The sequence below is a fragment of the Aotus nancymaae genome, unplaced genomic scaffold, assembly GCF_030222135.1.
Source record: "Aotus nancymaae isolate 86718 unplaced genomic scaffold, 86718_ANA_hifiasm-v0.15.2.pri h1tg000006l, whole genome shotgun sequence".
NCBI lineage: Eukaryota > Metazoa > Chordata > Mammalia > Primates > Aotidae > Aotus > Aotus nancymaae.
In genome coordinates, this window is record NW_026988417.1 from 70,710,129 (window position 1) to 70,728,987 (window position 18,859).

Here is an 18,859-nt window from a genome sequence, read left to right on the forward strand (position 1 = left end):
CTCAGATAGAGATTAGCATGCAGGAAACTTATCAGTGAGTGCTCTCAGAATCAAAACCTGCAAAACGGAGGAAAGAACTGGGATTTGACTGAGAAAAAAGTTGAGGGGGACAATGCAGTTTTAAGAAAGGTGCCCTGGGAACTGGGAAGACCCTTCAGAGTTGCTGAGGTGGGCTATGACCCAGACTTTATATCCACCCATACCCAGGCATAGGAAATACATTGGCTGCCCCCAGAAAATGGTCATTTGGGGTTCACAATGCTGGTGTACAATCAGAGACTCATCATATTGATGAGAAGGCGGGGTTGCTCCCACAATGGGAGGCAGAAAGCAGCATGTCTGAAACCCAAGATTCACTGGGCATCTCTTGGTTCTTTTATGTCCACGAAAGCAACCATCACCCAGCAAGTGTAATATATCTTGTTGGGACAAAAGTCTGGGCACACAACCTCAGAGTAGCAACCTAGACCCACTGATAGGCTGCTGCAAAGCTGTGTAAAATCTGAAATGTGTAATAGAAGAAGGAAGATAATATTAGTAACAGCCTCAGAGCCAGTTGCAGCAGGGGACTATATTCTTTGTCCCACTATTCCTTATCTATTTTTGTTTTTAATTTATTGAAATTACAGACAGCCACAACCTAGGCTGTGATGAAATGTACTTGACCCTGGGCCCAAACAGATCTCAGTGGTACAAGGGGTTACTCTGTAGCAGACTCTACTTATGCTCCACCTAACAATCTCTCAGCTCACTTCCTTATTCTGTTACCTTGGCAACCAGATGCACACAGGTGTAACTTGATACACTTTGCCTGAGCCACACCAAGTATTCTCGCTTTTTGCACCACCCACCCCCTCATCCCATTTCTCCATTATCACTATATGGGACGCCTGCAGGAACTTGCTAAGTGTATTTGATACATACACAAACATGGATGGGAAAAGGAACTAACACCCATGGAGTAACCTTTGCCTCATCCCATTCCTCATGAAGACAATTTTTGGGTGCCTTCTATTCAGCTCCACAGAGGGTTCTTGGCATGTTTATGCCCCAGTTGCCCACAGAAGTGATCAGCTTTATAATGTGCCCTTGACTTGGCTTTCCCTTCTTCTCTATTTCATTCTTCCTTGTCTCCCATTCATTCTTGAGATCAATTAGCCAAAGAAACTATCTCCATGCAAATGCTTGTCTTGGTCTCTGCTTTTAGGACAGCCATTTCATGAGATTTAGTTCATCTCCACTTTATCATTGAGCATACATTTTGCCTAAGGCCACATGGTGAAAGGCAAGGACACTTGGTGAATGTCTTCAATGCCTCATCTCAAGGGTATCTTAACAAGGCAGTTATCTTGAAATCTGAACAACTTCAAAATCCTCTTCATGTGAAAGTGATTCCACTTTTGGAGGATTTCCTAAAGCCTGGCCAACACAAAGGCTTCTGTGAAGACAAGGTCCTCAGGGTCAGTGACAAGCTCACATTGGATCCTTGGTAAAAACAAGTCAATAGGCACGGAGCTGTCAATGTTCACAATCTGTTCCAAAATAATCTACCATTATCATCTTTTCCAAGCACTTAGCTTTACAGATGTTTTTTGTTTCACTAAGAATGATCTGTTCTCTATCACACCTTATTTTAAAATCATTTTTCAGCTGAACATCTGTAAACACAGTTTGCAGAATTCCTTATTTCACTGTATGCCTTCTCTCTCCCCCTTTGCAAGATTCTGATTTAAGTTATCTTTACTTTGACTGAAACACTTGAATTCATCTTCTGTGTCATAAAAAGTATTTGGAATATAAATTATCAGCGGATAGGCATTATAAAGATGTCTTTCATCTTAACATCCCCACAGCACCTTGTTCATAGAAGATGTCTAAATGTTTGTTTGTTGAATGAATTTACTTGAGATCTTAGCAAGTCCAGTTGTTTTCTTCAATACTGATAACTCAGCAGATTTGTCTAGTGGTTGTCTGTCAGGTTGGGCTAAATTAAGCCCTAATAACAAACTTTTATTGTATAAAGATACTGAGATTTAGCAATTGTTTTTTACACTACATACCCAAAGGACAGCAGGGGAGTTCTGTTCATCAGTCACTTAAAGATCTGGAATGAGAGGTTTCATCTCAACATATGCTTCTATGATCACTCAGGCAAGAAAAGAAAATATGGCAAATTAAAGACTGGCCCTTAAAGTTCCACTCAGAAGTGACATATGTCTCTTTGCTCTGGTTTCTTCAGGCAAAGCAAGTCATACAACTAGCTTCAGAATTTATTTTATACAATGTACTTAGAAAAAAAAGTAGCATAAATTTGTAATTACATATTTTTCCCTGAATTATCTTGGCTCCCTACTTCACTTTAGAAGAGACGTACCAACCTAAAAGCAGAGACTTTATACTGCCCAAATAATGAGTCAAAAACCAAGACAAAGGTATACAGTTGCAAAATGGCCATTTATTGCCTACAGGGGAAAGAAAGGGAGGGAGAGAGGGGAAGTACATAGGTGCAAGGAAACAAGCATATATTTAGCCCTATACATCATGTGTGAGCAGTAACCAATCTCCAAAATGGAAAAAAATATTTTGTTATCTGACATAGTTAGTTAAGGTTCTTAAGCACCTCCCTTCTGAGCTGCCACAAGATTTAAAAGGCAGGACTGCTTATTTTAGTCAATGTTCACATTAATGAAAAAATACTACCAACCGTGTCCTTTTGCACGCACACTTTGTACAGTGTCTATTGTGAAAAACATCTCAGCTGAGCAGTTTTGGTCAATATTCAGACCTCATCAACTGTTTAACTGTAATAAATAGAAAAATAAAGCAGCTGGTGATTTTGTCAGAACGTGTTCAGTAAGAGAAAAACCACTTTCTCCAGGGATGGCAGAGAGTGTTAAATGGTTAAAACACCTACAGAACCAGTCTATTAAACATTAAACACTAGCAAGCTACAAGTACATGGCACTTCATTAAGTATTCTACTTTAAAAAAAAAAACCTAGATTTTTAACTGATTACTTAAACACAATAACAAGTTGATTTAGTGCTTAGCTTTTTCTTAGAACAAAAGCAAAGTAAATATACAACCTAAAACAGCAGAATTTGTTTTGGAATAGTATCAATAGAAACTACCAAGTATTCAGGGAAAAAGTTAGTAAAACACCTTGCTTGGTTTTACAGTCATGTGCTTTGCTTTCCAATCATTATAATTAGATAGTTACAAAAACACTTTATAGGCCACAAAATGACTCAAATGTATGCAAAATAATGAATTCTTTAACTTAATGCCAGGTAATGAAAATAAATGAACCTTTCCCTACTCAAATGATAAATTGAGTGGAAAAGTAGATTGTCCCATGTACAATTAGTTGGCACTTGTTATATAGTTGAAAAAAATCACAATAGAAGATATAAATTAATCCATGGTGAATTTGACCAACACCCTGGCTCTTATAGAGAGAAAAGCACATAAACATTCTTAAAAAAAAAAAAAAAAGCCCTCCATATTTCTCCACTCCAGAGACAACAAAGCCAAAGATGAAACATTCAACTTTCTCAAAATATTCCAAGTATTTCTATTGAACTCTATATCTCAGCTTCTCCAAGATGAAAAAATTGTTTGCATTTGGACAACTGTACGAATGCCCATAGTGCACTTCTCAGTGCTGCTGGTGTTTAAGAAATTTGCCACTCATAACCCCAAACAATTCCAGATCCAGTGTGCAGTAACACAGCCATTCAAATCCCTCCCCCCGAGAAGTTGGCAGAGCACCGCTCAGGAATTTCACAGGTAAGGGAATATATTTTCAGCAAGTTAAGCACAGAGAAAGGACAGTACAGTCTTTAAGTAAATACAAACCCAGATACAGCATCACTTACTGCATCAAGATTAAAACAAGCAGCAGGATACTAAGTCTGTTTGGTAAGAAGCAAAGCCATTGTTTGACATCAATGCTGAACCAATTTTGTGACTTCAGATAACTACAAATTAAATAAATGTGGTACATATAACAATTGATAGCTTGAAAGAAAATACATCAGTAATCTGAAATTAGCATGACACTGAAATGAGCAAGAAAGGACCACTTCTGAGAGGGTTACCATGATTCTTATGCTTTAGAGTTAAAAGTGACAGACATACAACTGGGAAATTATCTAAAATTTGAGAGATTGTTCTAAAAAAAAATAACTAGTAATAGACACCAATGTATACCCTCTGAAAGATTCTGAAAGTTGAATGGACCATGCTACCATGCCAAAAGTCATGTCACTTGGCATTTGTAGATCCTTTTCATAATGTTGATTTATTTCTGATGACATACTTCTAAATGCAGATCAATGCTACTCAGTTTATACAATGTACCATAAAAATTAACATTTAATAAGCACAAATGTCCTTATTTCATATGCTCTGAAAGTGAAAGCTATTTTGCTTAAAAAATATTCCATTACTTCAACGTCATGTCTGTTGAATGAAGAACTCAACATGCTTATTTTCCTTTGGTTCGAAAAATAACCCAAGTCTAACCAAACTTAAGCCACAAGAAATTGCCAACTAGGTTAATAAAGCTTGGTATTTTCCTGGTATCACCTATTTCTTGGTGTAAGACTTGTGGTTTAATAGAGACATTTACATAAAGAATGTATTTGGTTAAAACAAGAAATAAGCATGCTCTTCCTTACCACCTTCCTGGAAATAACTGTTTTTTTATTTCTTTCTGTGAATCTTGTTCAAGACATCCTGTAGTATGGATACAGGGCTGCTGCTTCTTTCTTTTTACCCTCAAACTTTTAGGTGATACTTATAAAGATGAGCACATCATTCTACAAAATGAGAGATGCTCTTGGCATTCTGTTCTTAAATGGATTAGAACTTTGGTAAATAAGCTAGATTAAAGATGTACTAAAATGTTAGAATTTAATTTTGGTGAACATGATGCTATTACAAAATTAGAATCACCCAAAGCAACCATAGTATAGAAGTTCTCTTCTGTCTACAAACTCAAAACTTTAAGTTTCTGGCTTTCCTAAGTTGTCTACCTACAATTCACAAAGTTCTTCAAACATGATACAACTCAAAGGACAGGTGTAAATGAATCTGCTACACATTAGAAAAGTGACCTTTTTCAAAGGATAGGGCAGGTGGGAAAAAGAGTATCTTACCAATGTGAGAATTCACATTTCTGTCAAAATTTAAGTATGTATGAGTGCTATTTTGAAAATGTGCCATAAAGTCTTTGCTTGCTATAAAAACCATTATTGTAGCAAAAACTGATCAGTCAGCATACTTTGCAAAGCTATTAAAATATCTCAGAAACTCAGAATAAAAAAAGCTTAGAATCAAATAAATAAGCATTGGGACACAGTCAGTTTTTTTAATCATTAGAAAATCTAGCCATGTATTAGGAATGACATAAGGATATGGTTATATGTCTCTGGTTCTTCAAAGAATATATTTAGCCTATTCTTCCTTGTGCTTTTTACACTCTGCTGTTTCATACTAAAAGTATAGATGGCATTAGTGAGTTTTAGAAATGCTTGGAAATGCAAATACAAACTTAAATTTTCCCCCATTTAACAATGTAAACTTAGAATTTTAAAATAGAACACTATATTTGCCCATGTTACAGTTTTAATGTGCCACATCCTCAATTCTAATATAATCTACCATAGAATCAAGTGATATGAGCCTTAGATATCTCCCTTGCTTCTCTTGATTTAATATATAACTTTTAGACATAAAAAAAATAGGGGCAAATAAAAAACAGAGCTTTTATATTTTTGCCAACTACACTAAAACACAGTGGCTTCTTTAATACATTCACACAGGATGCTAATTAGTAAAATTAAATATTTGCCTATGAATATCAGAAAAGTAATTTGAAAAGAAAGAGCTTGGAACAAGGCAAATGGGAGGGGAGGGAAAGCTGGTCTCAGAACCCATTGTGCCATACCTGACTTCAACATGTGATATTCAAATGAACGTTCACACGCCTTACATCAAAGAAATGAAACAAAAATATTCAGCTATGTTATTATACAAAATTTTTTTTTTTTACATAAAACATCATAAATCTGGAACAGATTTACTATATCTGAATTCTAAAAAGTTGCCTATAGAATGGTGCTGGGATTCTGTTCTCTGCTTGCTTTTAGGCAGTGCTGTTGCTTAAAAGTTGACACCAGGCACAATATTTTAAAACAAAATCAACAAGCAAGGAGCAGTAGGTGGATCTGAGCCTTTCCCAGATGTCAGTCCTGAGGATGCTGCAATATTCCCCATCAAAATGTGTAAAGCTATGAGGCGGATACTGATGCCTGAGAGAGTGGGTGACTTGACATGCACTTGTATGACTGTAATAATGGCAAACAGTACAGTTTTCTCTTCCTCAAACAACACTGGTTTAGTAAATTTAAACAACATTCCAGTTCTTAGACAAACATCAAAATAATATTTAACAGTTTTTAAAAAACATGTATCACATTCTAAAAATGCCCAGATTTTCTTTTATCTTCTGATTAAAATATGCAGCAGCCCAATGGCATAAAGCTTATTAACTTATTCTGAGAACTAGAAAGTATATGAGCATATATATTTTACTTTCATTGAATATATATATATATGTCATTCACCTCTTCCTTTTGGCTTCTCACTGCCAAAGTTCCAAATGGCATGCGTTTTAACAAGACAAGGAAAGCAGCATTTCTGATCATCTGAATTGGCAGCTCAAAACAGATACCACTCCTTTTACAAAGGGAACAAAGGGTGAAGGGTGTGTGAAATTTGGGCAGTGGGCTAAAGGGAAACCGTGCACATGAAATTTGGGTTACCATGCCCCAAGAGTGTGCCACCCAAAACATAACACAATTACCTACTTCAACAGAGCTACTACCAACATCTACTAAAACCACATTAAAAATACACAGGATAATGAATGGTTTGAAAGAGCGCATTTGAAGCAGAGAGAACCCAATTACACACCTTCCTGCAACAGAGTGCCTCAATCATACACAAAATAAACTTAAGCTGTTTACAATGTTTCCCAAATTTTTTATTTTTTCCCTCTACATTTAACTATTAAAAAAGGTTTTTTTATTAATAAATGGGCTCCTCTGTGGTTCATATACAATCATAAGTGAACTTTAAATTCCATTTTATACAAACATCTCAAAAAATATTGGGAGTGAAGTATGGTAGGAAATATTGCTCACATTGCTAATTAACATGCACATATGAAAGGAGGAAAATGTTTTGTTAGTGCATATACCTCCAGAGTGGGAAAACCCACCCAAAACAAAACATCTAAAATAAAACATACAGTAGCTGATTACAAAAAAAGGTAATGTCCACAAAATTAAGTTTTTCATGCTATTCTACTTTCCAGTACTATGCTTCATGTAATCAATTTGCATGGCTAGATGTTGGATACTTGAGGTATATAAGAAGGGAAACCTGCATGTTGAGGAAAATCTGTCATCTTAAGGGTCATTTCTTTTTGTTTATTCTGGTACTTTAACATTTTCAAAAGAATATTTTATTTACATCAAAATTCACTGAACTACGACAACATTCCAATTATAATAGATGACAACGCCTCTATCACTAGGCACTTTTAAAAGGGAGTTTAGGCTGTACAGAACCCTTCTGATGCAAGCCCATGTATGATATTACATCATCCCACCACCCTCATCCCACTAAAATTACCCTTCTGGGGAAATATTATCTTATATGGCCTGATTAATTTACTATGGAAGAAATTAGCATAAAATGACCAAAGTAAATGCATCATTTAAGACTAATAAAACAGCCTAAGATAAGTTTGAAAGAGGAGACAAATTGTGTATATTTAAAACTAATTAAATAATTTAAATTTGACCTGTACTTTATATATTAGTGAGACACAAATATAGGCTATTTTCTTTTAAAATTTCATTCACATAATGGAAAATTTCTTGTTTATTAAAAATATCACATTTTGAGACTAGAAACAGTAAAGTGCATGAAAAGTTTAAAATATAAATTTCAGAAAACTCTTATAGCAGCAAAAAAGCAGAATAAAGAAAAACTTAAAAACACAGACACAACCTTTTCCTGTTACTGTGCCATAATTAACATCAAGTAGCCAACCAATTTTTCCCCAGAAAACAGTATTCTGTTTACTGCCTCTTGAATCACAGATTTTCAACTGGCCCCTCCTAGGCAAAAAAGATTCCAACATATCTAAAGGCATCAACAGTTGGGAATAAACTAGTAGCTTCTTAATTCAACCCTGACAGACAACGGAAATAAAGATTAAAAGCATATGATGGTCATTTGGCAGCTAGAGTCTGGAAAATGACCCAAGGCTTTCATCTACTGCCCCAAATTTGTTCTCCCTCTCCTAAATCCTTTGCACTGTCATCTCAAAAACACAACAGCCACATAACCTACATTGGAAACACATAAAGTATCTGTACGGTTTTCCCCATCTGAAACTTTGATCAAGGCCTTTTTATTCATATTTTTTTCTTCTCTTTAACGTCTGACTATAATGGCAAAAATGATATAGGTCATATAACATCTGTTTTCCCAGTACAACCAGACAGAAAGAAAAGAAGGGTGAAGTGGAGTAAGAAAAAATTCATTCTGTGGGTATCCTAAATGTACCGCATTCTATTTTCAAGATGTGTGGCAATATAGAATACTTACTCTTTCTCTATAAATAAACTTGAGAGAGAGGCTTAGAATTAATACTTCTAATAAGGTTATTACTAATAGAGGGTACAAAAAAACAAAAGTGATTCCTTAAAAAAACCCCAACCAACCAGCATTTGGCAACAAATTGTCATGTGGTGTTACATGCTGAAAGCATACTGTGCAACCATCTTTAATTTTTCAAATTTTCTTATAATGCGTAGAAGCTATATCATAGTTATGTAGAAAGTAAGCAAATTTAAGTGCTCCATTAATGTGCAAATGACTTGGGAATCCAAAAATCAGTTTGTTATAAAGGAAAAATTCAAGAAGGTTTTCCCTGGAAGGCATATCATCATTCAGTTTAAAACCTTATATTTATAGTTTTAAAAAATTGCCTTTATAAAAATGGTTGGCTCACTGAAACCATCCAAAAGAAAGTATTTGTTTTGGAAAAACAAACACACTGTTGTTGGGCCTCAAATTGATAATTTATCAATTCTGAATGCTGGCTCTTAATACAATATAAAGAAGGTCCAATTTAAAAACATGTTAAATTAAAATTTTGGAAAGAGAGTAATACTTTGGTTCCAGCCCTACTGCCAAATGATACCAATCTGCTCAAAAATGTACAAAGTCTTAACAGCAAACACATAATGAAAGAAACCTGAAGAAGCAGCTTAAGGATGGCCATACTTCACTCCACATACTTTGATTTACAACTGTACAGGTCCATAGCAACAGATCCCCGTCTTGGCGGGGCAGTACTCCACTACCTCCGATTAGGCAAGTGAACACCATTGACAAGAGGCAGGAGTGGAGGGTGGAGTTCAAGTTGTGTTAACAGTGAGAAGTGGTCTGAAGGGATGTGAGGGTGTGGACACCCAGTGATGTTGTTCTCAACCAGCCATTGAGGATCTAAAGGCCCCAGGACACCAAGCACGTTCATATGAGTCTTGGAATAGAAAATGTAGTCAATCACGCCCTGGAAAGAGATTGGGGTAGGAAAAAAAAAAAAAAAAAAAGAAAAATTCAAAATATATAAACAACAATCCATAATTTATAAAAACCAAAAAACTGAATACCCTTTCTTCTGGTACCTGTTGTCTTGATAGTGGGTCAAATAAGGCTCAAATCTTCAAGGGGTATTACATGAAATAGAGGTGGCTCAATAGGGAAACACAACACCCTACTGGAATTATAAATCCTTCCATTCCTGCATAAGTGAAAATTTGAGAAGCTAAACCCATTAAATTATGTCTAGTCATCTTTAGAATTGGCCTGCTTGGTTTAGTGAAATCTAATATATCAGTATAAATACAATGGAACCTGTACTAATCCTATTGGCTATAAGTAAAGAAGAATATTCATATAAGCACATACATAGTTAATAGCATTATCTTCAATTATTTGCATATCAAGATATCTAAACACACCTGACTGAACCTGTAGTAAACCATGTTTATGGATTTGCTAATCCTAGTTCAGCTTTCCCAGATTTGCTACATACCTATAAAACATTACACAGTTAACTATTCTAAGTTTAAAATACTCATTTTCACAAATATGTGTAAATTCTGGATTTCCTTGCAGCATAAGGATAATAGATCAAAAATCATTAAGCAGGAAGTCTTACATAGCAGTTTTATCTCTCAGAGCTAGATAATTTGATTTGTCTGATCAGTAAGTTTCAAAACCAGAGGGCTATTATTATCCCAGGTTGTGTATGCATGGTAGCAAAATCAAATATCTTCCTATCTAGTTCCTATTCATATCAAGAGAACCTGAGCCCAAGTAGGGAGAAATATTCCTACACCTGTAAAAACCTATTTACAAATACTATTGATGATTTCCAACCAATGCTTTAAATGGTATCATAATGAAATGGGCTACTTAAAAAATAAAAATTTTTAATGAAAACAGATTTTTATGTTGTGAGATTTTAGACACCATTATTTCAGTTTGTTGATTGATTTTTATTTGACCAATATAAAATTACCAAAACTGTTCCTTTGCTAAGGGAGAACATTCAGGTACAGTGTCTCATGCCTGTAATCCTAGCCATTTGGAAGGCTGAGGTGGGAGGATGGCTTAAGCCCAGGAGTTCGAGACCAGCGTGATAAATATAATGAGACCCAGGTTTTTACAGAAATATTAAAAATTATTAGCTAGGCATGGTGGCATGCACCTATAGTCCAAGCTACTTGGGAAGCTGAGGCAGGAGGCTAACTCGAGGCCAGAAGTTTGAGGCTACGTTGACTTATAACTGTGCCACTGCTTTCCAGCCTGGGTGACAACAAGACTCTGTCTCTTAAAAAAAAAGAAAGCAGCCCTTATCCAACCTTACTTTGCCACAAATTAAGGAATTTACTGGAGTCCAGGGAACTCCAAGTTCAAATAGTCAAAAAATGATAGGATCATAAGGCATTATCTTTTCATTTTGGTTATAATGCCTAGTTTTACAGTGATGATATTTTAGAAAATGAGTTAATAAGGATCAGGGTAGTTGTATTTCTCCCTGAGAAACTTTTTTTCAAAAAGTTATGAGACAACTTGTTGCTTCAACTCTAAAGTAAAACAAATGAAATAATCTCAATTACTTATGGTGAATAAAACCTCCTGTAAGGCCAGGCACAGTGGCTCATGCCTATAATCCCAGCACTTTGGGAGGCCGAGACAGGAGGATCACTTGAGGCCAGGAGTTCATTACCAGCCTGGCCAACATGGTGAAACTCCATCTCTACTAAAAATACAAAAATTAGCTGGGTGTGGCGTGTGCCCCTGTAGTCCCAGCTACTAGGGAGGCCAAGGCACAAGAATCGCTTGAACCTGGGAGGTGGATGTTGCAGTGAACTGAGATTGCACCAACTCCAGCCTGGGTGACAGAGTGAGACTCTGTCTAAACAAAACAAAACAAACAAAACAAAACAAATCCTCCTTTTTCTTACAACTTTATTAGACTGCCATCACACACATCAGCTGCTAAAGTTCTTTGCAAAGGTAGGCTCCAAGATAAAAATGTTAAACACTCCAGGAAGTAAGATGTTTTTAATTGAACATATCACTTGTAACTATTTTCTTGGTTTGAAATACCCAGAGTAAAAACTCTTATCAAAACCCTTAGCCAGGTTATGTCTGTGAATTCACCCAACATATTTGTACATATGCATATATGAGAAGGATCCCCAACTTTGATCATATGCACAAAGGAGGTTATAGACTAATGATTTTTAACCTTTTGAGACAGTTTCTTTTTTAAAAGGTATAATACTAATGTGGGAAAATGCACTCTTTACATTAGCAAGGACTACTATTTGTATAAGTCTCTAGAACTGTATTTGAGAAAAAAGTCAAAACACAATGAAAATACTGAGTTACCATTACACTCTTTGTTTTTTAAAACAATGCCAGAAAATTACAGTATCAATTTCATAATATAACAGAAAAGTTTACTATTTGCTATAAAAGCTGCCCTTCCTTTTTTTTTTCATTAAATGATTCGGGCACACCCTCAGATTAGAGGATAAGGGTGGGGTGAGGAGCAGCAGCAGTAGGTTTGAATTAAGCTGTTTATTAAATTTACCTGGTCTGAAAGTAATGTTGAAAAAGGAGTAATTCTTCGAATTGTTTACCCTTCAGTTCATTCCAAATCAGTTTGCAATTAAATGAATCTGAACTCTAAATATCTCTTTTCTACATTTCTATCTTGGTCAAGGACCAAGAAAGCAAACAAATGCTAAGCTAAGCAAACAAAATTTCACACCTCACTGATACAGCGGCCCCTCACTAATACAACTGGTTCTGTATTTAATGCTGATCACATGGCATTTTATATTTGATGTTACCTATTCTTTTTTACTGATTGCTTTCAATATTGGGATAGCATTAATTATGTAAAAATATATGTATAAAACTGAAGTTAATTCTCTGTTACTTGGATTAAGAGCTCAATTCTCTCTACTCAAGTTGTGTCCTTAGTTTAGTCTCTAGCTATCCTTCCTTCCTACACTATTCTATCCTCTCATCTCATCCATCTATCCAGCCAGCCTATTGATCTTCCCATATATGCCTCTTTCCCACCAACTTATACCTTTATCTTTCTCTCTGATCCTATCTTATACAACCAAACATCAAACACTCTCTGAGCCAGGCATTTCTAGTTCTTTAACCGTACTTATTTGAACAACATAAATGGCTCAGTGGGATTAACACATGTAAGACCTTTTGAAGGACCACCAATAAATAATTTTAAACCAATTCAGATGACTGAGGAAGGTGGATTAATGTCCCAAATTGTGTTTCTCTGATTTTTGATTTAAGGACAAGTAAAAAGTAAGCCTTTAGAAAGTCCAGGCTGAGCACAGTGGCTCACACCTATAATCCCAGTACTTTGGGAAGCCGAGGTGGACAGATTGCTTGAGCCCAGGAGTTCAAGACCAGCCTGGACAACATGGTGAAACCCTGTCTCTACCACAAAACCCTCAAAAATACAAAATTTAGCCAGGCATGGTGGTGCACACTTGTAGTCCCAGCTACTCGGGAGGCTGAGGTGGGAGGATCACTTGAGCCCAGGAGAGTGAAGCTGCAGTAAGTCATGACTGTGTCACTCTGGGCGACACAGCAAGACTCTGTCTTGAAAAAACAAAGTCTAGGCTGGTCGCAGTGGCTCACACCTGTAATCGCAACACTTTGGGAGGTTGAGGCAGGCAGATGGCTTGAATCCAGGAGTTCGAGACCAGCATGGGCAACACGGCCAAACCCTGTCTCTACTAAAAATACAAAAAATTAGCTGGGTGTGGTGGTGTGTGCCTGTAGTCCCAGCAACCTGGGAGGCAGAGGTAGGAGGATGTCTTGAGCACAGGAGTTTGAGGCTACAGTTAACCAAGATTCTGCCACTGCACTCCAGCCTGGGTGGCAAACTGAGACCCTATCTCAAAAAAAAAAAAAACCAAAAACGACTATGTGAAACAGAAAAAAATTTTTTTTCTTTTTACCTACACACACACCTAAACAACAATAATAGTTATGGAATTACTAAACACTTATTTTTGGGAACTTTATTACAGGTTTTCTGGGTTAGGCTGCCAGATACATATCACTACAGTTACAAGGATAGGATTTAAGCTATGGTAAACTATGCATCATTAAAAGGTGTTCCTTTGAGCTTACATAACACAATGATGTGCTAGAGTCAGCTAGTACTAGTTTTCTTATCACCTCTTCCCTACTCTGCCTTCAATGGTATCATGTTGGGAGACTGGATTCTGCTGCAGTAGAAGTACTTAAACTATAGAAATTGGCAAATACCACAAATCAGAGCTTTTTCCAAAAAGCTCATTATTAAATATTTACCAGCACATCACTGCCTACAAGTGACTGGAACAAAATGAATTATCACTGGATTGAATTATCTTTTCTAATAGCAAAAATACTAAATTAGATTCAATTTCTAAGCAATTTTTCTTCACGACATGATCATGAAAGCTGATTAGTAACAACACACGAACTTCCTTTCTTCCTCCCACTATTTGTTTCTTGGAAAGGAGCTAACACACACTAAAAATAGAAAAAGGTTACTGGAGATGTAAGAGAGGCCATTTTGTAAATTTCCTTTGGTATTTTATTAATTCTCTCTAGGCTTTTTATACCAAACCACTTTCTACACTTGCATTTTTCCAGATAGTCTAAGATTCTACTATACATGTCTGAAATGCCAGAAAGTCAAAGAGAGATACAAGAGCAGAATTACAGGTAGACAGAGTGATCAGAAAACTAGCACTGGTAAAGAGATTACATAAAACCACCACAATCTGTCTTTCTAAAGAATAGCTGGTCCTGTACAATCAGCCTTTCCATTTTTTTTCATATTTGTCAAAAAATGTTTTTCCTTTTAGAGTGTTGCACTGTCTGGGAATATATTAGTACAAATGCATGGATATAAAATAGACCTGATATTCAACCTTCTCTAATCCTATCCCTAAAAGAAACCTGAAAAATTTAAAGATACTAAGATGTCAATGGAAGGTACAAAGAAAATATTCAGGAAATACTATATACATTCATTCAAAGTGAGTTTTGCTATACTCGGTGCTTTTCTGTGGGGGACCGGGGGCTAGTTACTGCTGAAAGTTAGGAATGGTTTGAACAGGTAAGGGTTAACTATATTAATATATCAAAGTGCTTTGACCAGTGCCTGGTACCTAGTGAGCATTTTAGAAATTACTGTGATCAATATTATTTGAAATCTAAACAAACGAGAGAGCAGAAAGATTTTAAGACAACAATAGCCACAAAACCCAATAAACCTACTTATATTTAGGTGCATACTTAGCCTAGACATTTTAAGAATCTAAAAATTCCTGAAGATTATACAATTAATCATAAAGAATTTATACCTCTCTTGTTATATGCTTGTATCTGAAATAATTTTTACACCTGCCCAAAGGCTGCCACTCACTTTGAAATCAAAGGTGTAATTGGTGTAAGGCATCAAGTTATTTTCATAGGCGCTCTTAAGTTGGAAGCCATGTGTGATTCGCCCTTCTGAGCTTCCATTCTTTCCATTGCAGCTGAAGTTCATAAGACACTCATTGTACCTTAGTTCCTTGAAGTCTTTATGGTTGTCAGCTACTCCTCCATTGCTTAAGTATTCCACAACACCTAGTAGAATAAAGAAGAAACACTTCCATTTAGCATTCAGACCTTACACAAAGCTTCAGTCAAGTCTTGTTATCAGGCTAATCCACCAGGTTCAGAGTGGTTTTACTAGGTTGAGCCACATAAAACTGCCTTTTGTCATTGTTTAAAAATTAAAAAATCAAATACCAGCCATTTCATATGATTCAATCAAATGAATTAAAGGGTGTTTGCCTATTTCAGAACAAAATATATCAGGAACACTCAAAAATATCCTTAGTTTTCTTAGTGGTTCTTCAGGCTAAAAATGATTTCCAGGACCCAGTAAGGCACTTGCCAGGAAAATCCTAACCCTAAATGTTTTTGGAAAATTATTCCAAACCACTGTCTCTTTAGTATTTCCCCATTCTAAGCAATCATCAACTTTGCAAATATGTAAGTAGAGCATATTAATAAAAAGTCATTTACAACAAAAACAGATCTTACATCTTCATTTCAATGTCTAGTGTCAGCTCTTTATTTTGAGCTAGAGTGAGTTTTCTCAGTCTGACACTATAAAGAACATTACATGTCAGAAGTATATCACTTGGCTAAAAATGCAAGGCTGAAGAGAAGAACAGCATTCAGAAAAGCGCACTGCTTCCACTAAATTAGCAAACATGAAAACAGTATCAAAACATTTATGATGATTAGTGAACACTGTTAGTCATCTATTTGTAATAAGGATTGATAGTAAGATATAATGAATATGTGATGAGCACAATATCAGTATTGTAAATAGCTCAGAAGGTACTATCATTTCTCTAGTATTCACCACATGCCAGGCACTGTTCTAAGTGCTTTACCCATGTAAATCTCACAAACAATTCTATAAAGTAGATAACATGATTATCCCCTTGTTAAAAATGAGGAACCAGGCTGGGTGCAGTGGCTCATACCTGTAAACTCCCAACACTTTGAGAGGTCAAGGCGGGTGGATCGCCTGAGGTCAGGAGTTCGAGACCAGCCTGGCCAACATGGTGAAACCCTGTCTCCACTAAAAATACAAAAATTAGCTGGGAATGGTGGTGTTGCCTGTAATCCCAGCTTGGGAGGCTGAGGCAGGAGAATCACTTGAACCTACGAGGTGGAGGTTGCAGTGAACTGAGACCACACCACTGCACTCCAACCTGAGCAACAATAGCGAAACTCTGTCTTGGAGAGAGGAGAGAGGAGAGAGAGGGGAGAGACGGGAGAGAGGAGAGGGAGGGGAGGGAGGGAGGGAGGAAGGGAGGGAGAGGTGAGAGGGTGAGAGAGAGAGAGAGAGAGAGAGAGAGAGAGAGAGAGAGAGAGAAACTTAGTCACAGATTGCATAGTTCGTAAGTAGCAGAATCAGGATCCAAGCATGACATTCTGGCAGCAGAGTCAGTTCACTATGTTGTGCTACCAGATGACAGCTAACTGGCTTTAACAAATCAAATATAGTAGGAGAAAAACTTGCACTTGAGAGCAATTCAACTTAAGAAAGGATTAAGAAAGGAGCATGTCGTTAAAGTGCCAATTAGGCTAGAGGTTAAAGACAAACATTTATGAACAATAATTTCAGCACTTATTTGCTAAGAAGCAAAAGATGTTTTTCAAGTTCAGTGACTTTTTTTTTTTTAATACTCCAAGTGTAAGCATTTAGATTAGATTTATTGTTACTTTAAATAATTTAAAATAGTCTAGTAGTGATAATATACAAAATTTAGCATATGCTTTGGTATTAGCAAGAGAGTAATACTTTAATGTTTTCATTTGATACGTAAAATACAGAAATGATTTTTATAAAAAGTAAAATGATGTAAGTTCAGACATAAAGTAGTTTAGTGGAGCTCAAGAAGTAATATGAAACCGTAGGAGAATTTTTATCATTCTTCTGTACCTACTATTAGTATCCAAATATCATTTAATGAATTCACTTAAAAGTTGCTATTATTAAAAACCAGAGAGCTACCTGTAATGAGTACTTTCTGGCTGCCCCTTCAGATCACCCTTCTCCAGTACACTCTGTGCCTCAGGAAGCTGATCTTTATTGCATCAACTGCAAATCCCTCCCCCCTCTAGCTTCTGTTGGATTTGATCAGTGGGCAGCCTGGCAGGAGATCAGAGGACAGAAGCAGAGTAAGGTAAGAGTATATATTCCCCTGGCTCCCTTCTTGTTGGTTTGCCAGGGATTGACTGCTTCATGCAATTCAAAGCCATCACTCCTATTATATGGCCCTTTCCTACAACTGTATTTTTTCTAAGTTCTGATGACAGCTACCACCACTTTCTCTTTTAGGTATAGGGATGATAAAGAGATCAACTACTAAATCCCCTAGTGGCAGAGTACTGCATCATTTATTGCTTTGTTTCCCTTAAACCAGCCAACACACCTTTGGGAATAACTTCTTTATTAAACTCTCTTGTATTACCCTATGTCCCATCCATGAGATTCTTGCTGATACATTCCCTAATTTAGAAGAGAAATTATCTACTCAAAATTTAAGAGCTAGCTGGCCTCTGAACCAAGAGTAAAAGTGAAATTGAAAGCAGTGAGGAAATGATGTTATAAATACCTGAATCTGGCAATGAGTTAAGATCTGCACATAGCACCAGCGGGATGGAATTAGGATCTGCAGTTGGGCTGCCAGGCCTACTAGAGGCTTTCTCCAGAATGTTTTTAACCTCTGAGACAAACATCATGGTCTGGATGAGCTTCACATCAGAATACTCTGGGTCCCAATGCATGTGGGCATTTGCCACTATAAGCAGCTGTTTGTCTGCAGCATGAATAGGCTTCATACCTAAATTTAAACATTACAAAAAGAATACAAAGTTATGCTTTATGTTTCAAGAAATGTGGCATCCTCAGGTTTTCTCAAAATGATCCATAGCCACTTCTTTACTCTTTTCCATGAATTTATACCTTCCCTTTTTTCTCATAAAGTAATTCTTAGAAGCTAAAGGGCTGACATTCTGATAATCCTACTATAGGATTTACTCTCCTAGATCAAGTTGGCAAACTGTAGCCCATGGGCTAAATCTGGCCCACAACATGCTTTGGTACAGCCCTTTAAATATCTGTCATTTAAACAGCACAATAATGTAGTAAGGCAGGTTTTCAGTTGAGTTACCTAAACCTTAATTTAAATTCTTCCTACTGTCTACTAGTCGTTCACCTTGCATTTCCCAAGCACAACACAGCACAACAGTGACAGGTCAATAGTAAAAGGCAGTATATTATATTCACCTATATAAGATAAAATAAGAAAGCGATTTGCTACCTATACAAATTCATACCATATACCAGAATTAGAGAGTAGTGTGCTATAAAAGTCTGGACACTTCAGTTTTAGGCTTGCCTTTCTTACTAATTATTTTACGTAGTCTTGGGTCAGTAACTTAACCAGATTCATTTGGGAAATGAAATATTCAACTAGAATATCTCTAGGGTTTTTTTTCCCAGGTAATTCTATACAATTATGTTTTTTAATTCTGTTAAAATAAACATTAACATAGTACTTTCCAAATGGTGGATAGGATAATA

General features: G+C 36.3%; 1 protein-coding gene across 5 annotated transcripts in view; it reads right to left on the reverse strand.

Moving 5' to 3' along the window:
- Nucleotides 1-2,435: 2,435 nt before the first annotated feature.
- Nucleotides 2,436-18,859, reverse strand: part of CNOT6L (CCR4-NOT transcription complex subunit 6 like) — a 107,976-nt gene continuing 91,552 nt past the window's right edge. For all 5 annotated transcript variants that reach the window (XM_064368276.1, XM_064368263.1, XM_012446966.3 and 2 more), the window contains 3 exons: nucleotides 17,889-18,116; nucleotides 15,131-15,333; nucleotides 2,436-9,658 (listed from right to left, as the gene is read on the reverse strand). In XM_064368276.1, coding sequence (XP_064224346.1) covers nucleotides 9,446-9,658; nucleotides 15,131-15,333; nucleotides 17,889-18,116 — 644 coding nt within the window. In that variant the 3' untranslated portion in view covers nucleotides 2,436-9,445. The remainder of the gene's footprint in view (nucleotides 9,659-15,130; nucleotides 15,334-17,888; nucleotides 18,117-18,859) is intronic.